General features: G+C 52.3%; 3 protein-coding genes across 5 annotated transcripts in view; all 3 read left to right on the top strand.

Moving 5' to 3' along the window:
• The window catches only part of EDC4 (enhancer of mRNA decapping 4), a 32781-nt gene extending 19263 nt beyond the window's left edge, over window positions 1–13518 (top strand). Inside the window, exons 19-29 of the mRNA XM_066194548.1 lie at window positions 222–323; window positions 1279–1431; window positions 2769–2805; window positions 3584–3764; window positions 5708–5863; window positions 6586–6701; window positions 7364–7529; window positions 8709–8895; window positions 10100–10319; window positions 11014–11177; window positions 12453–13518. Of these exons, the coding sequence (XP_066050645.1) occupies window positions 222–323; window positions 1279–1431; window positions 2769–2805; window positions 3584–3764; window positions 5708–5863; window positions 6586–6701; window positions 7364–7529; window positions 8709–8895; window positions 10100–10319; window positions 11014–11177; window positions 12453–12645 (1675 nt within the window). The 3' untranslated portion in view covers window positions 12646–13518. The remainder of the gene's footprint in view (window positions 1–221; window positions 324–1278; window positions 1432–2768; window positions 2806–3583; window positions 3765–5707; window positions 5864–6585; window positions 6702–7363; window positions 7530–8708; window positions 8896–10099; window positions 10320–11013; window positions 11178–12452) is intronic.
• Window positions 13519–14245: 727 nt separating this feature from the next.
• Window positions 14246–17286, top strand: NRN1L (neuritin 1 like). Of its 2 annotated transcripts, XM_066194509.1 has the most exons (3): window positions 14246–14331; window positions 16612–16774; window positions 16856–17286. In XM_066194509.1, exons 1-3 carry the CDS (start codon window positions 14274–14276, stop codon window positions 17127–17129), a joined length of 495 nt encoding a protein of 164 aa, XP_066050606.1. In that variant the 5' UTR covers window positions 14246–14273; the 3' UTR covers window positions 17130–17286. The 2 variants fall into 2 exon arrangements, with proteins under 2 accessions (XP_066050606.1, XP_066050605.1); XM_066194508.1 differs by lacking the exon at window positions 14246–14331 and having other exon boundaries at window positions 15569–16774.
• A 7636-nt stretch (window positions 17287–24922) lies between these two features.
• Window positions 24923–26741, top strand: part of PSKH1 (protein serine kinase H1) — a 30448-nt gene continuing 28629 nt past the window's right edge. The window contains exons 1-2 of one of the 2 annotated variants that reach the window (XM_066194545.1): window positions 24923–24970; window positions 26331–26493. The gene's annotated coding sequence lies outside the window, so the exon portion shown is untranslated. Of the gene's footprint in view, window positions 24971–25622; window positions 25671–26330; window positions 26494–26741 lie in introns of those variants that run through there. The other variant, XM_066194546.1, reaches the window with a different exon arrangement.

Here is a 26741-nt window from a genome sequence, read left to right as displayed (position 1 = left end):
CTTAGCTGCTTCTCCCTTTTTGAGGCCCCAGAAAAGCACACGGACAATTCAAGTGTTCAGTGCTTCTACACAACACCTGCCGCTTCCTGGATCTGTGGGATCAGTGTGGGGTTGATTTTTGTTACAGACTTTCCATCAGGATCTCTCATGAGACATGGAGAGAGTGAATATCCAAACTGAAAGAGACTTTAATGATGGTATTTTCATTTTCCCCTCTCTAGCCCAAGGGATGAGGTTGAAGAAAAGCACAAGAGCTCTTCCTACCATCGACACAGCTACCACCTTCTGCAGCATGACAGCCAGGATGCCAGTGCAGAACAAAGGTACCAGAGTGCTCAGCCCCCTTTCTCACCCTGCATGGACCCAGCTCAGGCTGCATTCATGCCTCTGTCCCCAGCCAGCCCCTATGTGTGGGGGGAATGTCTCTGCTTTGTCTCCTGACTTAATGTGTGTTTGCAGCACAGCTTCCCCAGTGTTCTGATGACTTCAGCTTATTTCAAGATTGGCCCCTGGGCACTCTCCAGTTTATTCTCTGTAGGGAAAGGTTTGATTGTGCTGCTTCTAAAAGCATGAACCAAGCTTGGTTTAATTATCAGTAAAAACCTATTAAGGGATCAGTTTCCAAATATTGTGCTTTATATAAGGTAGCAAGGGTACCTCAGGAGTAGGTTTCTTGCTTCTGACATCATTCCTCCCTTACGAGTCCCCCTGAAGTTCTGGGGGCACATTCTGTGTGCCTGACAAGCTCAGCCCTGTTTGACAGCTGAGGGTTGTCCACAATCCACACATGAATTCAGACTGAAATGCGCAGCCTGTATTGGAAACTGGTGAGCAGGTGAAAGTCTGCAAGGTACTGAGGATCACAGATGTTTTAGGCTCACCTGATCCTCCTCTGTTCTTGCAGTGCATTCTGTGTCCAGTGCTTGCTGTCTGTAAAGCTGTAAGGATGTGATGTGCTTGGGCTCCCTGCTAGGCCATCCTGGGGCTTGTGTGCCAGTATTTGGAGCTAAACAGGCATCATTCAGCCATGCTGCCTGGGCCCCTGCTGTCCCTAATGCAGGGACCCTCCCAGCCTTGCTGCACAGCACTCAAGGTCAGCCTCAGCACACCTGGATCAAAGCAGAGCAGCCTGGCCTGAGCTCTGTAGAGGTGACTGTGAAAGGTTAAGGTGGGGGTGGCTGTAGCTGACTCTGGCCATGTGTGAATGCATCCCCACAGTGAAGGCCGACACAGTCCAGTGTTGTGAGTGATGTCCTCTCCCTTGCTGTTCCTTCACAGTGACCATGATGATGAAGTTGCAAGCTTGGCTTCTACGTCAGGTGGATTTGGTGCCAAAGCACCTGCGCAGAGGCTGCCTGTGAAGGACTGGAAAGTCAAGGCATCCCCACGGGCTTCTCCAAAGCTAAAGAGGAAGGGCAAGAAAGATGACGGGTATGCTGGGCTTGCCAGGGCACAGGAGGCTCTGGGACCAGCTGGGCAGGGCCACAACCTCTTGTAGTCATTGGGGTCTGAGGCAGCAGCCAAGTGCTCCCAACCCTTGCCCCGTTTGCAAAGGGCAGGAACAGAAAGCACTGCTGGTTACTCAAACACTGACTGGCACTCGGGCGTGGGAATAGTTCTGCACTATCTCCAGCTGGGACTCAAAATCCAAAATATAGCCTGGGCTTGAGAAGAATGTGTGGGAGGTAAATTACACATTGTGAGGGGACACTGGGCCCTCTCACTGGTTTCAGTGAAGGCTTCATTGGAACTGTGATGCTGTGAGTGTCACAATGGCTTCCATTTTTAATTGGCTTCTGAACAGTGGCACAGTGCCCTTGTTCAGCAATATCTGTCGTTTGTTACCTGCTTGCTGCTTCTGTGTATTTCTGAACATGCCTATATCATATCCTGTAAGTGAAAATTGGTTACTGGAAAGGTCTGCCGATGGCACGTTAGACCAATCTGTCTGCATCAGTGTGAGGAGAGTAGCACAGCTTCTGCACAGCGCTCCCTTCTCTTCTTGTGATCCCATAGCTCCATGATCTGGCTGTGCAGATCACAACAAAGATGGACTATGGCATTTAATTCTGGCTGTGGTCCTGCACAGCGACACCCAGAAGCTCTTGGCCTCTGAAATGACTTTCACTTTTCCTGCCTCAGTCCTTTTAAAGTTGCTGAGTGGGTAATGTCTGGGAACTAAAAATGTTTACTTTTCTTCATAGATCTGTGACTTTGATGGAGTCATGCAATATTAGTGGATCAGTTCAGTGTTTCTCTTTATTCTGCTGTATGAACTGAAGTGCATCACTAGTTTCTTCACCTTAAGAACTAGAATCACACTAGATGATTTGTGCTCATTCATTCTAAATTTTAACAAATGAATACTTTTTTTTCTTTGGTAAAATATTGGGAGACCTTCAAAAGGTGTTTGGCAAAGTCTTCCCTGGTTTCAAATTTGGACAAAACTGAAAAATCAGTGTGCAGTGCACATTGTAACAGTCCTCATTAATGCTTGGTTCAGGTCTCTTCCCTGCAAAGGGAGCAGTCTGTAAGGAATTTCAGGTTCTGTGAACAGTGCAAATGATAGTGTCACAGTGCTGTAAGGACTGGGATTTCATCACCTTCCCATCATTCTCCATGTCACACAAGCCAAAACATAGTTACAAGCTGGAGTGTAAAATCTAAAGCAACCACAAAATGTGTGATCTGTTTTGGCAGAAGACTTGGATTATAAGAGGAGTTAATTGACATAATTAGGTTACTACTCTTTCTCTGTTTATTTCCAGGGATATGAACCAGTCACCAAGATCATCTAACAACCAGGTGAGTCAGAGCTGCTCTTCATGATGCTTCATATCTTACTAGGAAAGACCTAAGAGAAAGTTCATCCCAGTTCCTTGAAATATCATGGGCCATGCCCTACCAGGTTGTGATGGGGCTGCTCTTGGGCTTGGAATTGCTCTGTGCTGACATGCAGCAGAGAATGAGCTCTGTGCTCTCCAGATTGATAATTTCCTTCTCATACTTGCCTGCAGCAAGATAAGATGTTCCCAGGAAAGAAAGGGTCACAGGGGGATTGGCTTTGATGCATGTGTCTCCTTGTTCCTTCCCCTTAAGGGTGGGTCCTCACACTCCTTGAACTATTTTGAGCAGGTGAAGAGACAACATATATAAATTTATACTTGTTCAATTGTTTGGTTTTCATAAATAAATGAAAGATCTGAAAAAGTGCTCTAAAGAAGCCTCTTTACTGCTCTGATTGCACAGCTCTTTTGTGAGTGTTTGACGTCATTGTTTGCATTTGTAGGCATGAACACCCTCAGTAACTGGCCAAAAGTGAATAAAATCTGATTTGAAGGGTGTCTTGAATCTAAACAGTTGCTATTCTAAGCAACCATTTATTAAATCTATGCAGGAGCCTTGCTTTATCCGTTTATTCCTTGGCACAAAAGTTCTTGGGAACAGGAATTAAACTGGTCATGTTTGCTGCATTGTGTGTTACACTGCACTTCTAAGCACAGGGGTTGACTCAGTACTGAGCAGAAAGCTCAGCTGACCTCCAGTCTTGTTAGAAATGAATGCTTGTGCTCTCCACATACAGGTGACACCAGAATTCCAGGATGAGCTGATGTGCATCCTGAGGAGCCAACAGCGGGAACTCTCAGAGCTGCGGCAGAACCAGATGGAGCTGCTGCAGAGGCTCACGGATCACCTCGATGCCATCCAGAGCTCCCTCATGGGACACATGGAGAGGGTGATCGACTCCCAGCAGGAGCAGGAGCGTATCCTTGCTTGCAAGTGCTGAGTGGAAGGCTGCAAGGCAGACTAGAGGAGTGAGGAAGGCTCAGGAAGGTCAAGGATCTTCACCACCAAGATCTTGATTTTGATCTTGATCTCTCCCAAGATCTTGATCTCTTCCAAGGAGTGTGGGGCCGGAGGTACAGTACAATTGCCTGGCTGCCATAGAACGATTTCAGTTCCTCTCAGGCCGTTTCTAAGGGCAAAAAACTCAGAACAGAGAAGAACTGACACTTTCTCCGTGCCACTAAATCATAGTTACCCATTAAGCAGTAAGTGCTGCAGTGCTGGTGTACTGTGCAGTGCAGTGACCAGAGGTGCGCTTGGTACTTTATCCCACCTCAGACAGTGGCCAGTTGCACAAGAGTAATTATGGGCTGATCCTTTCCTCCTTAGGGCAAGAAATAGCATCTGGCTGCCATATTGCATAGCTGGATATGGAATTATCTTTTTTGTCCACATTTATTCATATGGTGGTGTACAGGTCCCTGAAGTGTTGTCTGAGAAGTGTTTTCTTTTGGTGCTCTCAAACCTGGTATCCAATTATTTGTATTGTATTATGAGTCATTGTTTCCTGTGTACATTTGCTGCACTGAATTTGGTTATGTTCCCCAAACTGAGCAGCTCCAGCCTGTGTCATGTCTGAAACCACTATTAACTTCTATGACAATAGCTTTCTCTATTTATTAGCCTTGGATTTTCCTTTTTTGACCGTCAGTCTGATATTCACAGATAATTTAGATACCTTTCTACTGAATTTCAGTGTCTAGGGCTATATTGTAATATTAGAATGATATTTCCTTTTCCCACAACTTTATGCATGGACTGAATTTTGTCAGCAGCTGAATTATCATTTCGTTGTTTGTTTTACCAGAGTTTGGTGTTAGTTTGTTTAAGATGTGTTTGTGTGTTGGCTCCTTCAGAGAGGTTGCTTGCTTCATGAGGTATGAGTGGACTGAAGCCTGGGCTTGCTTGCATGCGCTGTATCATCTTCACTAATTCCATCCTATAGAAACATTTTTACCAACTTACTTTTATGGATATTGGACTTGATGGTTTCTGGTGTCCTGGTTTTGGCTCAGATGGGGTTAATTTTCTTCACAGCAGCTCATGTGTGTTATGTTTTCTATTTGTGACCAAAACAATGCTGGTAGCACACTGATGAGTTTGCTGTTCTTGCTTTTTCTAAGCCCTCTCAAGGCCTTCTCTGTTTCTCACTCTCCTTCAACAGGCAGAGGCTGGGGGTGGTCAAAAGTTGTGAGGAGACAGAGCCAGGACAGCTGACCCCCAGTGACCAAAGGGATGCCCCGCACTGTATGATGCTGTGCTCAGCAGTAAAGGCTGGGGGAAGGGAGGAGGAAGAGGGGACACTTGGATCGATGGTGTTTGTCTTCCGCAGCCACTGTTAGGCATGAGAGAGCCCTGCTTTCCTGGGGATGGCTGAACACCTGCTCGCCGATGGGAAGTAGTAAATGAATTCCTTATTTTGTTTGGCTGGCATGTGCAGCTTTTGCCTTATCTCGTAAACTGTCTTTAACTCAACCTATGAGCTTTCTCACTTTTACCCTGCCAGTTCTCTCCCTCATCCTACTGCAGAGAAGTGAGTGAGTGGCTGATTGGGGCTGAGCTGCTGATGGGGCAGCTAAGTTAACCACAGTATGTAGGAAATAGTACTGTCCAACTTATTTTAGCTGTTTGACTTTCCTATCTTACCTTCCAAAGCTCTTTTCTCACCCTGATCAGTTGTTTAAGAGCACCCTGTTTCAGGAACACAGCAGTAGTGTTATGAGACCGCTCTTTCACCAGAGCTGCACATTTGCTCCCCCTGAGGCTCTGGAGGTGAGGCTACTGTCCATCTTTGTGGGCAGGAGTGTTGTGGGTAGACAGGAAATCTGTTGTTGTACTCCTTAACACAAATTCTCATTAGAGAGAAGACTGGACCGGGTGCTGATGGAAGGGCAGCAGCGCAATGGGCAGCTCCAAGAGCACCTGTCCCAGCAGCTCTCCCAGTCCCTGTCCACAGCTGTGTGCAACCGTCTGGAGAGGACCATTCGGGAGGAGATGAAGAAGACAGTGCCCCAGTGTGAGTGTGGCTGCCTAAGTCTGGGAGGTGGATCCCTCCAGGTAGCTCCACCGGGATCAAAAGCAGACTGGGAAAGTGCTGGCACTGTATGAAGCAGGAGTTCAGTTGTGTGAACAGCAGGCTCTGCATAACAGACTGCTGTGGGCCCCGCTGTAATCTGAGATGAGGGGCTGTGGTTTAGAAGCAGTATGAGGCTCCCGGAGGGAATGCCTTTCCAGAGAGTGTGGTCTGACTTCCATTAAAATCTCTAAAACCTTTGGAGTCTGTTCAGTGGAGAAGGGTGAAAGAGGCTGATGAGTTTGGAAATGCTGAGACTTGGCTGGAGCAAGCTTGAAGTTGTCTTTGCCCTTTCTCGATGCTCTGGCACCATGCGTATAAGGAGATGTTCCAAAAATTGCTGGTGGGAAAGCCTGCAACCAGTAGCTGCCTGAGGCAGGGCTACCTTCTATTCTGGATCAGGTCAGCTCTGACTTTGTCACACCAACTCTTAAAAACCTTCAAGGCTGGAGGTTCCACAGGTTCTGGTGACTTCCAAAGCTGTACCACCTTCTTAGCAAAAACTTCCTTCAAATGTCCAACCTTAGTTCCCCAAGCAAAGTTTGTGATCATTGTCCCTTGCTGTATTATATCCAAGAATCATTTGATGCCATTTTCTTTTCTGGGCTTTGAAATGTGACTTTAGGCTTAAAGCTGCAATTTTGTCCTGTTTTTGTTATGCCTAGGCATTTCCAAGAGCATGGACCCTACCGTCAGCCAGCTCAGTAATACTATTGCTGCCAAGCTCACTGCTGTTGAGGGGACACTGAAAGAGAATATCACCAAGCTAGTGAAATCAAAGGTAAGGAGTACCAGAGTAGGTTTTCCAGGATACACTGAGTTGTCACCTGCCTGGGTAGAAATTTCTTACACCTTTTCCCCTCACCTCTGTCTCTAGGTAATGCCAGTTTAGCTGCTGGTAGTCAAAGCTTTTTCGTGGTCTCGTTAGGAGGACAAGCTCTTTATATGCTCCCCTGCCCACTTTCCCTCATTTACACCTTTTTCATTTACCAAGTTGTTAATTTTCTACTAGAGTAGAAATTCTCACCACAGCAGTGACTTTAAAGGCCAGCTCAGTCAAGTGGCAAACATTTGACTGGCTCCATTCTGTTCTCCATATCTACATTATTTAGGGGGCACAAGCTGCTTACTTCCCTTGGCAGGGAATGATGGTTTTTTGGGATGGAAGGAGAAGGGGAAAGGAGCTGTGCTACCTTCCCTTGCTCCACAGCAGAAGTACAGAGAAATGGTGCTGGTTTTGGGCAGCCCCTGAGCAAGCAGAGGTTCTGCCTGCTGGAGTCACAGTGCAGCCTGGCCAGTGGAAGGAGCCAAGGGAGCACCCTTGGACACTGATCTGTCCTTACTTGGTGTGCGTGTGTTTCAGGGCTCTGGTGTTTGCTCACACCCTTAGTCTTGGAGCAGACTGTAGTTAATTCTCTGGAATCTTCTGTGTGTGCTTGTAAGAACCTTACAGACAGTGTTGTGAGGGCCACAGCTGACAGTCTGCAGGGACCCATCCAGTCAGCCTACAGGGAGGCCTTCCAGAGCGTCGTGCTGCCAGCCTTTGAGAAGAGCTGCCAGTCCATGTTCCAGCAAATCAATGACACCTTCAAGCAGGGCACACAGGAATGTGAGTAGGTTTTCTTCTTCAAGTCTTCTCTGCACTATTTGCATTAGTGGCTGGCAACATGTTGGCCTTACGTTTTGGCCTTGCAGAGTTTCACTGATGAGTGTTTAACCTCTTTGCCCATCCATGTGCTCTGTTTCATACTTGGGAAGCAGAAGTGGGGAGGTTGTGATGCGTGGTGCTGTAAGAGTATGGATTCACTTCTGGTCTTTGTAGCCCATAGAGCAAAACACTCAGCTGTGTTCTGGGAATCTGTGACTTCATCTATTGAGTAGGAAAGCCCAGCTGCTGGATTATCCCATCCTGGTGTCATGATGAACATGATGAATGGAGAGTGTAGCAGTCCTGCATCTAGGCTTTCCTCTCAAGAAGGGTAGTGGATTAGAGAAGGTTTGGAGAAGGGTACCAGGATAACCAGAGGTTAAATAGTGGCTGAACAGCATGGACATAGGCTGAAATAGAGCATACCCCTAAGTAAGGAAAACTATACACAGATGTACTGCAGAAGATCATTCCTGTCCTCAGGCTTGGGATGGAGATCCTTGGCCTTTGGGGAGGCTGGACAAGTATTACTCTGCAGAGCCGGTTTCTGAGCTGGCCTGAATGTGGCCAGTGCTAGCACAGTGACTTCTGTTGGCCATAGATCTGCAGGGTGTCCCCAGCTGCTCTTTGTTTTGCACCTTTCCTCTTCCACACAAGTCTCCCACAAATAGGAGAGCTTACATTCTTCTCCTTTTTGATCAGGCCAGTTCATAAGATATTTTAAAATACAGGTTTTAAATCTCAGGAGACACGATTTCTTTTTTGTGAGAAAATTCCGTTTCTTCATGAGCACTGAACTAACGCAGATCACAATTCACACTGCATGTGAAATAAAACACCCTCACACCTGCCTATCTCCCGTGAAAAAGGAGTGCCTGTAGAAGTCTGTTGTAGGAGAACTGGTGGGTTTGTTGCTGTGTTGTGTGATCCTGTGTGATGGGGAGACTGGAAGATGGGTTTCTAGTTTAATATAATACAGCCCAAAACAAGGCTTGTGCTTCTCCTCTGCCCTGTGCTCATACGTGGGCTCAGCAATTGCTTCTGCTGGAGAACATGTAGAGCCTGGCAGCTGGATTTCTGCCCTGATCATCTCCACAGGTACAGATGGCACAAAAACATCTCCCTCTCTGCTCGTTGCAGATATCCAGCAGCTGGAGGCTCACTTGAAGAACAAGAAGGTACGAGAGCAGGAGGTGCGGGACCCGCTGCTGAACCAGCTCCGGCAGCTCATCAGCACCTTCCAGAGCACCACGGAGCAGCTGGCGTCCACCATCGCCGCCAGTGTCCACGCTGAGGTGCAGCACCAGCTGCACGTCATCGTGGGCAAGTAAGTTGGCAGCTGGGCTTGTGGAAAGCGATGTCACTGAGATGCACGTATCACAAGCAGTTCTCCCTGCTTAGTTGTGGAAGCAAGCCAGGAGTGCTGCAGGGCTGCTTGTTGGCCCTGCACACATGGCAAAGCAAGTGGGCTGGTGACTTGTTGTCCACAGAAGGTTTCCCAGTTGTATTGGGAAGCTCAAGGACTGCTTTTCCCCAGGTCCCATGTGCACAGCGGAGAACAGAAGGATCTAAGACATCCCTAAGCACACTCAAATCTGAATACATCCTGAAGATGATTTCAGAGGAGTCTTTTGAAGGCTTTTCTTTACTCAGTGTCCTCAGGCATACAGTTTCTACAGGCTACTCTCTCTCCCCATAACTGCTCTGCAGTAGTTTGTGCTTTGCCCTGCTGGTTTCAGGATGGGATCCCAGCAGTGCCTCCAGCACATTCACACCAGGAGGCAGTGGCAGATTGCAGATTTCCAGGCATTGGGATTGGCTGGTGGTCACCTATGGGGCAGAACAACCCTGTCTATTTTGAGCCACTAGAACATATGTCAGAACACACTGGGGTCTTCAGTGCAGGCCAGAGTTGCCAGGTAGGCCACCAGACTAAATCCTGGTCTTGTTGCATGAGCTGTGCTTGTTCCCAGGGAAGTCCTGCTTTTCTACCTGTGGTAGAGCAGGTTTGATGCTTTGTACCCTTTGTGAGAGAGGAGAATCCAGCCCTTGTGGGAAAAGATGTCACACAGAACAGCAGAGTCTGCACTGTGAAATCCTCTTCTGTGGAGAAGTCACAGGCACAGTGTAAGTGTGTTCTCATTCTAAAGGTGTCATCTGCACACTAGGAACTGCATCTGACAGATCTCCTGTAGGAAGCTGGCCCCATTTGGGATAACCCTACAGCTTAGTTGTCTTGCTTGTAAGCCAGAGACATTAAAGATTTAAAACATTGTTTAATGAGAGACTAAGTTCCCTGAAATGTCACTTTCCTGCACAGAATCCCAGCATCTTCCAAGTGCACCCTGGGACATGGTGGTGTTGTCCACAGAGTTGCCTGTGCTTCAGATCTATTTGTATGAACCCTTAGGGAGCCACACTCCAATAAGCAAACCAGCCTGTGCTTTCTCACTGGTATAAGCTTTGTGGAGTGTTCTCCCTCGGCTCTTCATTCTCAGAGGTGCCCATAGATTCTGTTTTGTTTTTTTCAGCATGCAGGAGTCTATTTTGGCCCAGGTGCAGAGAGTCATTAAAGGAGAGGTGAGCCTGGCTATGAAGGAGCAGCAAGCAGCTGTCACCTCGAGCATCGTCCAGGCAATGCGCTCGGCAGCCGGGACACCCATCCCCTCCACTCACATGGATTTCCAGTCCCAGCAGACTCACATCCTTCAGCTGCTCCAGCAGGGACACCTCAACCAAGCTTTCCAGCAGGTACCTAGTTTTCCTGGTAGTCATCTACTGCTTGTTGGGGACCGAGAAGGAAAAAAGGGCTCCTTGGGGTGGGCACATAATCTCACAACAGCTGACACAGGAGTTGACTGAAGAAACCTGTGGCAGTGGAATGCTTGAGGGGTGCAGTTGCTCTCATGCAGGTGGAGCCAGAGCCATGCAGATTCCATGATTTGGTAGCAGTTAAGTTCCTTTGCCCCTGCCCATGTCCTGTCAAGACAGTGTCAGTGCTCCAGTAAACCAGCATGTTCTGCCATCAGCACTGACACGTGGCACACCTCTGAAAAGGAACAGCTTCATAAGCCTCTCCAGGCAGATCTGCCAGCTGGGGCCTGACCTTGCCTTTGACTTTGAACATGCAGGCAGATCTGTTTGAGCTGCTGCAAACAAACTCTTCTGGGAATGATAGCACTGCTGGCCCTGCTCCATGCTGCCGACAGTAACCTGCTCCCCTCTGTCTGGTTGTGCTCTGTTCAGCTTGGAACAGACACAGGTGTCCTCAGAGTGTAGAGCAAGAGCCTAAAGATGGCCCTGTGGCCTATACAGCAGAGGTGCAGAAATTTTTGCTCCCAGAGAAGGCTGTCAAGCCACTGAGTGTCCCAGAGCTGTCACTCTGTCCTGTGTCCCTCACCTGCCTCTTGGTTCCTGTGCATTTCTAGCTGTGTCTTCCTTGCAGGCTCTAACAGCAGCTGATCTCAACCTGGTTCTATATGTCTGTGAGACTGTGGATACTCAGCAAGTGTTTGGACAGCATCCATGCCCGCTGTCCCAGCCTGTGCTGCTCTCCCTCATTCAGCAGCTCTCCTCAGATCTGGGCACACGTACGGAGCTGAAGTTGAAGTGAGTATGACCAGCAAACTGGGTCCTGTTCTCAGCCCTGGGTTTAAATTCACTGCCTGGAAGTGGAAGGTGGAACTTTGACAAAAGTTGGAGTTAGCCTGTTACTGGCATGTTAACAGCCAGTGGTAACTCAGAAAAATATGTCAGCATTGCCACAGAAAGCTTTGCTGCCCCAAGGTAGTAGTGGAAGGAGTACCCAGCAGTAGGTGCTGGTACCTCTGGAGTTGTAGCCTGTAAATATTTGCAGCCTGTGCAGCAATCTCCATTCCCCAAGGCACGAATTCCTTGTGGAGACAAAAGGAGGGATAGTGCCATGTTCCCTGGATAGTATAATATCCAGGGCAAGTTTGCTCTGTCCTCAACTCTTAACCCATCACTGGACTTTGTGTTGGCAGTTTCTTGTCGTGACTGTCAGAAAGGCTCAGTGGGAGGCTGCAGCAGGAGCTACTGGTATAATTTCTGGTGGATGTTCCAAGCAAAGCTTGTGTGACAAAATAGTGACTGTACTGATACTTGCCATGAACATTTTTAGTGTCTGAGTCAAAACCCTGCTATCTGCCCTTAAAAGCTAAATTGTTAAGGTACCTACAGGTTTTGACTATGGCTTGTATGGAAAATTAACTTAAATCGAGTTTTCAACTCAATAAGGAAAAGCAAGCTAGAAAAACTGAAAAGAACTTCAAGTTACAGTCAAGTTACAGGCTGGTAATTGGGGTTAAAGCTGCTGCTGTAAACTTTAAACTGGATTTTTAGTGAAAACCTGCAATGAACACGTTGCCTTACTCAGGCTGGGGTTTAAAAGCTGATGGCTCATCTGAACTTCAAGAGTGTCTTGTTGGTAAAAGTCTTAATCTTCTCCCACCCCATTCCTGGATGGATTTTATTGTAAGCCTACACAAACTAAGCCTCACTGCTGAGGGGTTTTACTGTCTAATGAGTGACTAATTCTGTTTAAAGGTATTTAAGAAAATATCTACTGCGAGTCACCTCCAGCACCGTGGGGAGTTCTCACTGGCTGTTGCCTCTGCCTTGCTTCCAGCAGCCAGGTTGTGGGGCAGGTGGGCAGGCTGGGAACTGTAGGCTAACCTCACAGGTTTAGGAAGGGATAGGTGGACTCTGCTGTGAGTCAGGAACATTTATTTCATGACATCTGAACATACTGCAGAGTTTGGATGGAGTGGGGAACAAAACTGTGCATCTTCAGTGCTAACATGAACTGAATCGGATTGGGATCGTGTCCTGGGTTTGGTCCTAACCTTGCTCTCTCTCCTTCAGCTACTTGGAGGATGCAGTGATGCACCTGGACCAAAGCGACCCCATCACCCGAGACCACATGGGGTCAGTCATGAACCAGGTGCGGCAAAAGCTCTTCCAGTTCCTCCAGGTGGAACCCCACAACCCTCTGAGCAAACCTGCACGTCGCCTGATGATCATGCTCCAGGGCCTGGTCACCCCTGGCATGACCTAGGAGGACCTGGCTGCCAGGTGGGCTGCTCCACCAAAGCCCACCCCGCAGATCCGTAGTTACTAACGACGTCTGGCTGGTGTTAAGAGCTCTTGCCAGAAAATCTATCAACACGTGTGTGATGTCTCTAAGGCGAACGCCATCTGTGTATAGTTCCAAATAGTCACTGAACATTCACTTGGCTTATTTTTCCTAAATAGCCTCTTTTTTGTGAGTTAAATCTCTTCTTCACCTGCCCATCCGTCCCCAAGGCTGGCTGGCAGTCCATGTCTCGTGCAGCAGAAGCCGATGGATTCCTTACCCCTTTACAAGTTTGGATCTGCTGCCGTCAGCAAGGGAGCAGCGAGGTGTGCTGAGCCCCAGCACTGGGGCTGCCGGCGCTCCCTGCTGACCAGAAACCTGTACCCACACCTTAGTGAAGGGCTCACACTGCTCCTCCCTGGCAGGCTGTAGGCACAGGGAGGAGGTCAGCTGAGCGAGAGGGGTTAGTTAAGATTCATTAATTAGTTAGTTACTCTGAGGTTCCTTAATTCCAGATCCACAGTGGAGTGCCCAGCCCACCTGACCTAGTGAGGCAGGTTTGGGCAGGGGGTGATTCCTCTGGAGGGCCCCAGGGAGGGGCTCTGGGTCAGGGTGCTGAGGCAGCAGCAAACTGCAAGAGCCCCACGGGGCCACCGGTTCTGTTGTGCATCGAAGCATGTCCATGTTTCAGACATTAGTTTTGATTTTCCAGCAAGGTTTTTCTTTTTATCTAAATTTTGAAGTTTTGGGGGGTTTTGTTGTTCGTTTTTTTTGGTTTTTTGGGTTTTTTTGGAAATAACATTAAGAACAATTCAATAAAAAACTTTTTGAGAAAAAAAAAAAAAAAGTGGATAGTTTCTTCTGTTGTGTGATGGAGGGAATACTGAGGGGCCTTTGAGGATATCAAACCATCTCCAGTCTGGTGAAGGGCCAGGATGCCTTCTCTATTCCCAGATTTTTTCCTGAGTCTCTGCTCAAGCTTTGCTGTGAGTCCACCAGGGCGTAGTGGTCTCTGATTCCTGGGAGAGGCAGGAGGTGGTGGTGGGCTGCTGCCTGTGGGAAGGAGACATTAATTCCCCTTTTCTCCTTCCTGGAGAAGAGAAGGCTCTGGGAAGATCTTACAGCAACTTCCCAATATGTAAAGGAGTTCCAGTAGAGCTGGAGAGGGACTTTGGACAAGAGCATAGAGTGACAGGACAAGGGGGAATGGCTTCACACTGACAGGGGGCAGAATTAGTTTGGATACCAGGAAAATTTTTTTTCTCTGTGAGGACGGTGGGTCACAGGTTCCCCAGAGCAGCTGTGGTTCCCCCATCCCTCGAAGTGTTTCACAAGACCGGGTTGCAGAAGGCTGGAACGTGTCCTTGACGGTTTGGAACGAGATGGTTTTTACGTTCCCGTCCAACCCAAAGCATTCTCTGATTCCGTGAACTACAAGGACCGAGCTCCAGCCCCGGGGGCTCATCCGCCCCTCGGCGAGGCCGGCAGGGCGTGCCGGGGGCCGGTCCCGGGGCGGTGCCGGGCGGGCCGGGGGCGGGCGGCGGGGCAGGGGCTGCCGGCGGCGGCGGGCGCCGAGCACACGGCGGCGGCGGCGGAGCGGGGTCCGCACCATGGGCGGCGGCTGCTGGCGGCTGCTGGGCGTCGTGTGCCCACTGCTCCTGCACCTCGGTGAGTGCCGCGGGGCCGCTCCGGGGCGGGCTGCGGGGCCGACACCCCGGACTCTCCCCGCCGGGGCCGGGGGCTGGCGGGTGGGAGCGGGAGCCCCGGCCGCGTCCCGCACCCTCTGTAGCTGCGGGGAGCGGGGTGCCCGGTTGCCCCACGGCTCAACGATCCATCCACCCTTGTCCCGTGTCCTGAGATGCCGGGCAAGGAGGAACGCGGCTTCGCAGCGCTGTCCGGGGTCTCTCTGCTCAGGCAGGGACAGTTCTCGAGCTCTGGCTCGCCAGCCCTGTGTGCCCACCCCACGCACCTGCTGGCTTTCCCTGCTGCCCTCGTTCACCGGGGCCGGAAGGCATCCTGATCGCTGGGGGACTGTTATCCGGCAGGTCCTGCACCTCACCCTGCACCAGCGCGTCCCCTCCACACTCCCGCTCCTTCGAGAGCCGAGGGAGGATGCGGAGCACAGCGGTACCAGTGACATCTCTGCTCTGGAGAGAGATGGGGAGCCTGGGATTAACCTCGTCCGGCTGCACGGTCGATGGAGGACAGGGACCACCAAACCTCTGGGGGATTTTAGGCTCAGAGGGTGGGTGACTCCGACCCTTCCCCAGGAGCAGGATGGCTGCGTCGGCACTCGCTGGGGAGTTAGGGATGCTCTGCAGCGCCCTGGGAAACTTCCTCCGTGATTTTCCCTTGGGCTTTCTCCCTGACGGAGCCGGGGGCAGGTTTTTCCCCATGGTTTTGCAGCGGAGCAGCGGAGGTGATTTGCCCTCCTGCTTTCTCCTTTTGCTCGCTCTGCCCAGCCTCGTGCCGAGGGAGCTGAGCGGAGGGTAGGGCTTGTGCCGGGCATTAGAGGAGCCCAGGAGGTGAAACCTCAGCCTGCAGCAGGGACCAGTCGGCTGAGGGGAGGCATCATCTGGCCCTACCAGCTGCTGGATCCTTGGGATGGTGGGTGGCACGCTTGTTGCCTGGATGGGTCAAAAGATGAGCAATGGATCCCACTTTCTCTATTGATACCTGCGATGTTTGTGACCCACGTGTCTGGTATCAGTCTGACACTTGCCCCGGTGCTGTGCTCAGGGGGTTCTCATCAAAAACACCTAAAGTGCCCCGTGATAGTGTCAGGCTCGCCCTGGTGTTAGGCTGGATCACAGGCACTTTGCTCAGGACCCTGTTCCAGGGGTGCAGGCATGGGGTGCCAGCAGCAAGGCATATGGCTCCCTGGAGACATGTGACTGCCTCAGCAGTCACCAGGAAATTTTCAGCTGTTTCTGGGGTCACCTTTCCATAGGAGCCCCTTGCAGCCCTCTCCTCAATTGGAAACCTCCCCGGTGCACAGCCATGACACTTCCAAAACTCTTGTAACTCCTGTGAATTGGCACCGGGACCCCACATCTTCTGACATGCAGGACCTCTGGGGGAGAGATGAGGACCATGCAGGTTTTCTCTGTGACCTAGTCACACACCAGCTCTTTTGGGCTCCTCACTGGTCGTGGATGCACTCGCAGCCTTCAAGAACACACCCTGTCACTCAATGTCTGGCACCAGGATTTGGCCCGTGGCAGTGATGGAGCAGAGCAGGGAATTGGGGCTTCTCAGAATGAAACAGTCAGACTTGCACTTGTACCTTTTCCTTTTGTATTTTTTCTTCCCCTTTCCCTCCCCCGCTTCCCCTTCCTGTTTTCCCTTCCCCTTTTCTCTTTATCCTTTCCCCTTTCCTGTTCACCTTTCCCCTTCCCTCTTTCTCTTCCCCCTTCCTCTTCTCACCTCTCCTCTTCCTCTCCTTTTCCACTTTTGTTTCCCCTTCCTCCTTTCCCTTTCTCTTTCCCACTTTCCCCCTTCCCCTTTCCTTTCCCCTTTCCCCCTCTTTCCCACTGCAGACAGAGTAGGGACTCCAGCTTGCTGAGCCTTTGCTTTGTTTTTTTTTCTGTTGTAGTCACAAATTAATCTTTGCTGTCAGGGGATAAAGGCCGGGACAGATGGCTCTGGGGAGAGCCCGGGAGGCCCGAGGTGACGCGGCCGGCAGGAGCCCTGCGGTCAATGGCAGCATCGCCGCGGGGTGGTCACATCGTGTCGGGCTCCCGGGCCAGAAGCGAAGGGTCACTACGAGTGCCCAGGGAGGGGATGCCGGCGGTCCGGGGGGATGCGGGAGCCCCTCGCCACATTTCAGATGCCAGTGCCACCCCCGCCCGGTGACACCCTCACGCCACGCTCCCCTGAGCCGGGCAGGTGGGGCTGGCGGGGGCTCTGCGGGGGCTCAGCTCGGTCTCTCCTCTCTGTGCCCCGCAGCCGCGAGCCAGGAGCCCGTCAGCATGGCGGGACAGTGCGACACCATCTACAAGGGCTTCGCCGACTGCCTCATCAGCCTGGGGGACAGCATGGCCCAGAGCATCCGGCAGCAGCAGCAGGAGGAGGGCGGCGAGGAGGAGCAGGAGCTGGACACCATCTGCAAGTGAGTGTCCCTGTGGGAGCCGCTGGGACGGTGGGGTCACCCGCCACCAGCATCGCCCCCGACTCCCGCCCTCCTCCCCAGGTCCTGGGATGACTTCCACACCTGCGCCAGCGAGGTGCTGTCGAGATGCCCCGTGGAAGCGGCCACCATCTGGGAGTCGCTGCGCCAGGAGTCCCGCAAGATCCAGTTCCAGGGGAACCTGCAGGAGCTGTGCAGCGCCCGGGGCCGCCTGGCCAGCGCCCAGGGCTCGCCGGCCGCTGAGACCAACCAGGCCACGCTGCGGGGCTCGGCCACCCCCCTGCACCCCCGTCTGCTGGCCCTGCTGGCCCTGCCGCTGCTGCTGCCCTGGCTGTAGCCCTGCTCGCCCGCGGGGTGCCCAGGTGATGCCGGGTCGGTTCCCCCGGCTGCTGGCCGGTCCCTGCCGCGCCCATCTCCCTCCCGGGCATCCCTCGCGGGGCACGGTCCTCTCCTGCAGCACTTCAGATGGATTTATATTTATATTAAAAGACACTTTTACATTTCTCCTGTCTCTCTGCCATGGGATGCCCCTTGAGCCCCTCCCAAGCCTCGTGTTTGCTCTGGGGACTGGAGAGGAGATGCTCCTGCACAAGTCCCCAAGGGTCAGTGGGAGGGTCTGTGACTCCATTCCCCCAGTGTATTGCCCATGGCCATGCCAGGCAGTCCATGGGACCACGGACAGCCCCAGGAGGGGGCGATTCACACTGCCCTGGTGCTCCCTGACCACTGCTTTCCAGGACTGGGCATAGCAGATATTCCCTTTAGAGGTGGGTCAAATGTTTTATTCATTTTAAAAGGCACCTTAGTAAAACACAGGGCACAGATTTGTCTTTTTGGCAGCCAATAGCTTGTCCTCTGATGGGCAACTCCAGCGACATTTTCTGCCCTTGCTGTATTCATGGTCATGAAGAAAATTATGGTTTGCAGAGAAGAGAGGGTGTTGGGGTTTTGTTTTGTTTTGTTTTTGGTGGGTTTTTTTTTTGTTTGTTTGTTTGGTTTTTTTTTTTTTTTTTTGCTTTTTTAACCAAGATGATGGAGGTAAAAAAGCTAGGGAACTGGAAATCTCATCCAGGTTCACATGGAACTTTCTGAAGTTAAACCAAGATGATTTGTGGGCATTTAACATGGCTAAACCTGTATCTATCAATGGAAGATGCTCTAATTCCCATCCCTGTCACTGTTATGCTGAAAACTTAGGATATTTTCCCAGCTACTAAGGCCCAGTGTGCAAACCAGCTCCCCTAGGCCTGGGCTGGCATGACGTCCTCCCCACTCTTCCGGGCACAGCCATCCCTCCCCACCCACTGCCTCAAGGGCCACTGGAATTGCGAATGGGCCACCCCATCCGTGGCACAGATCGTGGGCTCCTTGCTGGTGTGTTCCCTGGGCCCCAGCAGCAGTAGTGGGTAAAACTGGCTGGCACGTGGGAAATCATCCCACTTGGGAAAGGCAACAAAATTCTCTGGCCAGCAACACAAGTGCCACTGCTCTGAGGATTGTTCCAGGCTCAGCAGAGAGCAGGAGTCGTGATCTCCTCTGTGCCACGGGTAGCAAGTTGCTGCTGTTTCTGTGATTTCCTGACTTCAAGGCTGTCCCAAAAACATTCCAGCAGCTGGGCACATGGTTTTGGCCCGCGGAAGACTTTGCACACTGTCCTGGGGCTGTAAACCTTCAGCGTGTGAGTGAGGAGCTCAGTAATCACTGTCCTCATTGAGCCAGGGTAAAATATTGCTTGTTTCATCATAAAACCTTTTCCTGCGGGGTCTGGTAGCTTAAACGTGTGATTGGTAAACTCTGGGATGTCACCCTGGCTGTCCCAGTCCTCTGCTAGGTTCTGGGTCCAGGAAACACTAACAGGATTGCTGGTTCTTCCCATGGGGCTGAGTGGTTACTGCTGATTCCTCATCTGTGTGGGAGGCACTGTGTTTATTTCCCGATATTTATCACACTAACCAGCCTGGAGCTGGCTGGGGGGACACAAAACATCTGGCCTCCCGGCAGCCCTTGCTGGGGGAAGATGCTGATCCCGGGGCCGGAGCCCCATGGGACACGGGGCAAGATATCACCCCAGCTCTACCCATGCAGCAGCTGCCCCTCCCCGTGTGTAACGCCAGCGCCGGGAGGATAATCCGCCGATTCTTTCCTTCCCAGTTCCTGACAATCCTGTGTTTAAGGGTGAATTAGTGCCGGATCCCGGCAGGGTGGCTAAGAGGATAAACGCCAGCCGGGCGCCGGCCACGCACCGCGCAGCGCCCGCCGGCACCTCCGTGGGGGTGGGAGCGGTGGGAGCGCAGCGGGGCCGGGGAGATGGAGCGTCACCTGCGTGGTGCTGTGACAGGGTCTGCCACCACGATGGTGACACTTGCAGACAACGAACTGTGCTGCTTCAATCCAGCCGGAATCAAAGTCTGGAAAAATCCACGCACACCCACCAAACGCTCCGGGTGTTTCACCCTGTGAGCAGAAAGGCACACCACGGAAGGTCCCATGTCCTGGGAAATGACACCGTACAAGTCACAGACCCTTGGCTATGTCACCAGGAGTCCTGAGCACCAGCACTTGTCACCACACATGGCTCACACCTTTGGCTGTGCTTCCACGTGCGTCCTGCAGCTGAAAGATGTCATTGTGTCACCACACAGCCTGCGGGCACTGATGGCTCTGGGAAGCCAGAGCTGGGATTTGGGGGTGCCAGAAAAGGGTGGACCTGTGGGTCACCACTGCTTGGTGACACTGCACCTGCAGGAGTCCACAGGAAAGTACTGCCCAAACCCCAGTGTCACCTGTCACCCCAATCCTCCTTCAGGGAGGTGCCTGCAGGGCCAGGGGCAGCAGTGTGACAGCAAGGGTGGACATGCTGACCCCAGGAAAGCTCTCTGGTGCTCCAAAACTGGGACATTGAGCCAGTGTCTGTCTTTTCATTGGGTCTAAGGGTTTGGGACAGTCCTGCAGCTGTCTCCTGCTGTGGGAAGGGACAACATCCTCGTTCCTGTCCCCAGAACAAACAGCTGGCTAGCTGGCTCTCTGCGTACTGGCAGCATCTTAAAGCAACTGTCCAGGCTGAAAGGAGCGGATGGTGGGGAATGACATTGGTGGATCCCGACACCGGGAGTCCTTGGAGCACCCGTCATGCTGTGAAAACCCCTCGTTCTGGTTACGAAACTCCGGTGACCTACTTTACACTCTCTGCTTTTGTTCCTAATTCCCAGATATGGCTGCTCTCCAGATTTTGCCCATCAAGGCAAATTAATTGGAGTAGATCCTAATTTGCTCTCTGCTATTCTTTGGGCAGAAGATTAAATGCTCTGCAGACATTATCTCCCTCTCTCTTCTCTAGGAGACAAACCTGAATTATTAAAAAAAGAAAAAAAAGGGATAAAGGCCAGCTGAGTCCAGCTGAGTTGATGTTTGAATTCACTTTTTGTAATCGCAGAAGGGGTCGGGGAGGCCCTTGTGTCCTCGGGCAGCTGGAACCAGATGGTGACACTATTCTAGGTGGCTGTGTGAGTGAGACAGCACACGTGGCACGGTGACATGAGGGCCGACCTCCCACCATGGTGCCCAACACCTTTGCCACATGATGGCTGAATCCTCCATCCCTTCACCCAAAGAAATTCATCCTGATGAAGGTGCCAGCTGGGCAGTGACTCCTCATCTGTGGGGACACACTTGGGTTTCTCTAACTGGATAGACTGCTGTGGAGGCTACCAGCAGAGGGGGGATGGCTCCTTGCCCTTCCATGGCCCCAGTGCCACTGTCCCAGTCTGGCATCCCCAACCAGGCACCAGTTTCGCCATCTCCAGCTTCACTGGCACCCTGTGGGGAGCAGGACCTTTGGAAGATAAGCATAGCCTGGAGGACACTGTGTCACAGGGCTGGCCACTGTCCGAGTTTGCATGGGGATTTCCGATGAGCCAAATGTCCAACTTTCCATAAGGAAACACCAAAAGACAACCTCAATCCCCACGGATTGGAGGCAATGGGGACAGCTGAGCTGGAGTCACCTCTGCCGTGGGGGCTGTGTCAGCACCCGATCTGCACTCAGCTTTGGGGCTGTTTTATTCTCCAGAGAGGCATATGGAAAGTTGGATTTCTTTTTTAAGCAGCTTTAATTGAACATCCTCCTGTTACGACCTCTGCTCAGCCTTGCTGGGACAACCTTGAGCTCTGGCCTGGCATGGCCGCTGAGGCTTGGGCTTGCTGCCACGCAGGGCAGGGATGCAGCTCAGAGGAAATCCAGGTTTCCCACTTCACCCCATGATGGCAGATGGGGGGCCCTGTTCTCCTGGCTTCCTCCGACCTGGCACAGCAGAAGCCCTGGGATCCCCAAACTGCCCCATGCTCAGGATGTGCAGCAATGTCCCAGGCAGCTTTGTGGTGCTGGGGGATGTTGGAGGTGCTTCCAGCCATTCCTATCATTCCACAGGAAATTACAGCTTGTTGCATCTTAGTGAGACTCTGCAGTCAGCTGGCAGCACCAGAGGCAGGTGGGGGATGCAAAGGGAGCTCTGAAGTACCCACTTCAAGCAGGGTTTATGCTGGTGCTGGAGCCAGCCTTGGAGCATCTCTGCATCTCCAGGAAGAGAGGATCCTCCACCTGTGGGTACCCAGCACTGCCCCGTTGGTCCCAGCCTGCCTTTGGCCACTTCCACAGGAGAAGCCTTGAAGAAGCCGTTTACTGGAGACACAAAACTCTAAGGGAACCCATCCTTGAAGAGGGGTGAGTGCTCTCAGGAGGGAGCAGCCAGGACCAGGGGAGTGGTGGCTGCCCCTTCCCTGGAAGTGTTCAAGGATGGGGGTCTGAGCAACCTGATCTGGCGGAAGGTGTCCCTGCCCATGGTAGGAGGTTTGGAACTGGAGGACCTTTAAAGGTCCCTTCCAACACAAACCATCTCAGGATTCTGTGGTTTTTCACAGATATTCCTGTCTCAAGGGCTGAATCCTTCCCATGAGGCTGGAGGCAGGCTGTAGGTCTTGGGCATCAGAGCTGGCAGGGGATTTCTGAAGGGGTCAACATGGAAGAGCAGGGGAAGGCTCCTCTCCAGGGAAAGCAGCGTCTTGGAAGGGAGGAGGCAAAAAAAGAAACAAGGAGACAAGAGCCCATTTGGTAGGAAAACCCGCTGTTAGACCCTGCCCAATCACAGCACTGCTTTGTGAGTATGTTAGAAACCTGTAACCAGTCCCCTCTTGGAGGAGGGAGAAAAAAACCCAATGGTTTTTGGTTGGAGCAGTGCTGGTGGGAGCCCAGGCACCCAGAGCCTGGCAGGATGAGCGGCTGCAGAGCCTCTCAGTGCTCAGAGCTTCACAGCTGGTGGCCCCAGCAGCAAGGTGCTTATCCTGGTCAGAAAACTTCCTGCTGTAGCTGCAGGAAAGGCTCTAGATGGAATAACAGGCATCAGGAATCAACAGGCAATGAGCCCAAAGTCAAACCGGGTGCCCGACCTGGCAGGCAGTGGATCACATGGATGAGCAGACAGTTCCCCACCTCATCCCTGGGTGTTTTGCCAGGCGGATGTTGGCTTTGTGCGGATGTCTGGTGTGAAGTTCTCTTGGCTCCAGTGGGTCTCAGAGCACCACCACAGCATAAATAATACAAGAGCTGCTCTGATTGAGGTTCTCAGAAGTCTGTGGTTCTGGCCCAAGGGTTCAGTGCCTGTTGGCTCTTTGACATTTTTCAGCAGTGATGGACCTGGATCGGCCTCATTCAGTGTTCCCATGAGGCTGGTCAGGAAACAAAGCTGTGAGGAAGTGACTAATGGAAGATGCATCCCCTGAGGGAAATGCATCCTTGCAGAGCAGTTTTCCCGATGTGAGCATCTGTGACCAAGGTGAGGCAGCCCACTGTTCCACACCCATCAGCCAGGATGACAGAGAGAAACATGCTGGAGGAACCAAGCTGCGATGACCTTGAGAAACAGCCTAAAATAACAGGATCAACTTAAACAGGGACACGTGCAAGGTTTCAAATGTCAGACACAGGTTAAGCCACCTCTCAGGGACAGTGCAGGGGATGTGTGGCTGTGGAAACATCTCCAGAAAGAAAGCGGAGGGATTAGAGGGCTGAAAACCTACCAGCAGCACCATTACTGTGTGGGACAACAAGAACTGGGGACTTTTTCTTGCAGAGAACTGCACAACTCACAAGAGCAGTCAATTCCAGCACAGGCAGCCCCTTCCCGACCCTCACACGTTTCCGTGCTTTGTTGGGAACGACATAAAGAAGCTGATGACAATAATGTGCATCAGCAGGTACAACTTTTACTACATTATGACTTACTAATCATTTTAAAACAGCCAAAGATCCCAGGAGCATTAAAATAAACCCGGCTATTTTTAAAAGCTTGGTAGGAGTGTGAAAATAACCCCGCTCCACCTGAACCGCCTCGAGAATGACGTGACAGCCAGGCTGGAAAACAAGCCTGACAGCATTTGTCGCATTTGTATGTCCCCAAGGGAAAGGAGGGCCGTCAGCCTCCCTGCAGGTGTCATCCCTTGTCTCCCTGCTTTCAGGTCATCCAGGGCCGGGATGTGGAGTGTTTTGCTTGAGGATGAGGAAAGGATATGAGGAAGAAAGTCGACAGGCAGTTACCAAGCAAACTTTGCGGGTTTTGTGGCACTTAGTTGGGGCAAAGAAAGGAGAAAGGAATGTGCCTCGTTATTCTGCTGCGCACAAGAGCTATCCCACAGGGACCGGGTTTTCCCTGCCAAGGAAAAGGACCAATGCTTCCGGGCAATTCTCTTGCAAAGGGAATGTTTTTCCAGAGTCCCGCAGCCCAGCGGGGCGCCCTCGGAGCTGCTCCATGAGCTGCGGGCTTCAAGGCGCTGCTGGGGAGCTGTCAGAGCTGGATTTGGCTCCAAAGAGGAGCCACTGTGGCCGCTCTTCTGAGGCAGGAGCATGGGGAGAGGGAACATCGCTCCTGCCAGGGGCCACCAGTTCAGCCCAGGGGCTGAAGGGGGTTCCAGTGCTGCAAAATGTGGAATACATCAACATTATCTTAAGGCAGGTTGTTCTTTGATGTAAGACCTTTGTAAACTTTCAAGCCTAATCAGTAAAAAAAGGAGACCTAATCAGTGGAACGGGCAGCGGACAGCTCCCTTATTCAAGGATATCCTGGAACTAACAAGATTTAGGGATGTAATAAACGAAGACGTTGGTGTTTGCCTATGTAAACATTGTTAGCTTGGCAAAATACTCCATGTCCGCATATCCTAGAGCTGAACTATCTTCACTGTAACACTAAAAATCATGCTACGGGTCAAAAAGATCCTGCCCAGGTGAAGACCCCTTCCCTGAGCATGAGTAGAAGTTACCTGGAGTTACGTGATTTCTATGGAAATTACTAACCAGTCTCAACAGTGGGGCTGTGCTCGGGAAATTACTAACCCTGAACTTCTCAGAGTAAATAATGCCAGGGTAAGTCCGGTGGGGTGTGCTGGATTTGTGGAATAACACCGAGCACCCAGGCTGGGGTAGCTCTGAAATAAACAATCGATGTTTCTCTGGAGCGTGTCACTATCGGCTTGGGGCACACCAGGGAACGAACCCGATTTTGTGGGTAAAAGCAGGGCCAGAGCGGTGAGGGGCCCCTGGGTCCATGGGGGTGAGGAGCTCCAGCGGCCCGTGGGGCTGAGGGATCCGGGCTGGGGCGGAGGGGTCCCAGAGCCCTAAGGGGTCCCAGACGGGGCTGAGGCTCAGGGGCCCCAGGGGATGCTGTGGGGCCCCAGGGGATGCTGTGGGGCCTCAGGGGATGCTGCGGGGCCCCAGGGGATGCTGTGGGGCCCCAGGGGATGCTGCGGGGCCCCAGGGGATGCTGCGGGGCCCCAGGGGATGCTGTGGGGCCCCAGGGGATGCTGCGGGGCCCCAGGGGATGCTGCGGGGCCTCAGGGGATGCTGCGGGGCCCCAGGGGATGCTGTGGGGCCCCAGGGGATGCTGCGGGGCCCCGGAGCCCCTCACGCTCGCGGAGCGGCGGGCGGTCCGGGGCGGCTCCGGGCTCTGGGCATTCCCGGCGGCCCCGGCAGGGGGCGGTAAAGCGCCCCCGCCCCCCCCCCGCGCCTCGGCCCCGCCCCTCGGTACCCTCCGCCAATCGCCGCTCGCGGTGTCCCCGCCCCTCGGGCGTCCCCGGCGCCCGGTGATGACGTCAGGAGGCGGTGCCGCGCCGCGGCCGGAGCGGGCCGAGGTGAGTCCGGGATCGGCGCCTCCGGGACCGCCCGGCCCGACACCGGCTCCGGCTCCCGCTCCCCTCCGCTTCCCTCCCCACCTCCCTCCGGGGCCGGCGGTGGTGCGGCCCGGGAGCCGCGGGCGCGGCGGGCCTCGGCGCCTCAGCCCTGCCGCTGCCCGGGGCGCTGGGCCGCGGGGACGGGCGGGGGAGGGAGCCCTGCCCGCTCCCGGAGTGTCCCTGCAGTGGGCCGGGCCCGGTGCTTCCCAGACCTGGAGCCGAACCTGCTGCGGGACGGCTCCCGGCACCGGCCCGGCCCTCGGTCCCCTTTCCAGTATAGCGACAAACGGCCTGGGTTGGGATGAGTTCTGAAAATAAACAGTTTTGGGAATCCCGGCTGGCTTGGCTGATTCTGACCAGCCCCTGGCTCCGGCGTAGCTGCCTGCGGTGCTGCAGCAGCCCCAGCCCCGGTTTCCCCTCCGAAATCCACCAGAAGCTCGCAGTGGGAATGCCAGGTTATGTCAGGTTTAAGTCAGGCAGTGAGAGGCACATTTCAGATGTGTTAGTGAGACGGCAGGCGAGGAGCTGAATCTCCAAGGGGAGAAGCATAAATCCCATGTTCCTTCCCACCACTTCCAGCTGTAGCCCAGATAGTTTGCCATGCAGATAGTTTGTCCGCTGCCAAGTGTGTGATTTCCCACTCGAAGACCTTGTAATTCTTGTAATTTATCTTAATTCCTTTCCCCACATTCTTGGTAATTACTACACAGGAGCATGCCCTGCACTAATGTGGAGTTAAGCATTTTGTTGCTGACTCTGGTGTGCAGCTCTGGGGTTCTGTAGCCTTCACTGGAACACTCAGTGGTGCACGGAGGAGCCACTGACATGCTGGAGTTACTGCCAGATCTCAGTTAATGCCATTATTGGATTTTTAGACGATATAAGTGTTTGATCCTTCTGTTTGGTTTTATTTATGGATGCAATGTTTTACACAAGTCCTTCTCTACATGTTGACTTACTCTGTAATAATCTTGTGCATGGATGCTCTCATTCAATTTCTCTGTTAACTTAATGTGCATTAAGGTTCAGTAATGCTGGGAAAACTGTCCATGGGAGGCATTATTCAGGATCAGTCAGAGCTCTTAATTTTTTATCACAGTGCTTAAATCTGAATGAAGCAGTGTTTGGTGAAAGTCAGCTAACCTTTCTGTGAAGCGGTTTTTTATTTCTACTGCCTGCACCCTACTACAGGCATGTCTGTGCTTGGCTGGGTTGTTTCACTTCAGGGTTCTACCAGGAGGGAAATTCTCCCTTGAGAAGTTACTTTGATGAAGTTTGATTATAAAACTGAATCTTAACTAAAACCCGTTTTTCTTTCCAGGTTGGATGAAGAGTCTGAACTTCTTCCAGGTGTTCCTTTAAAATATTTCTTATTTTTCCACTTGCTTCTCGCGATGGAAGACTGACTGGGGTTCCTTTTCTGCTGTTCATGCTGAACAGTTGCTTGGAGAGGTGGTGCATGAGTGGAGATACACCTGGTGATGGTAAGACCTAAAATCACATTTTCAAGGCTAATGGTTTTCTGTAGCCTCCTGTGAAGGCGCGGGCACGTGTTGATGGACTCCCAAGTCAAAAAGGGCAATTGTGAAACCGCCCAGTGTCTGCCAGAGCCACAGGTGGCTTCCCCATCTCCTGACCAGTCATATTGTTTTAATCAGTACTTAAAGACTTGCCCAAGTGCAGCTGGTTTGGTTTTGATGGGATACAGTGTGACGAGCAAGAGCTCCTAGTC

Source organism: Chamaea fasciata, unplaced genomic scaffold (genome assembly GCF_029207755.1).
Source record: "Chamaea fasciata isolate MVZ Bird 193981 ecotype frontalis unplaced genomic scaffold, bChaFas1.0.hap1 SCAF_12, whole genome shotgun sequence".
Lineage (NCBI taxonomy): Eukaryota > Metazoa > Chordata > Aves > Passeriformes > Sylviidae > Chamaea > Chamaea fasciata.
The sequence above is the reverse complement of the archived record's forward strand: the minus strand, read 5'-3'. Positions and strand labels throughout refer to the sequence as shown.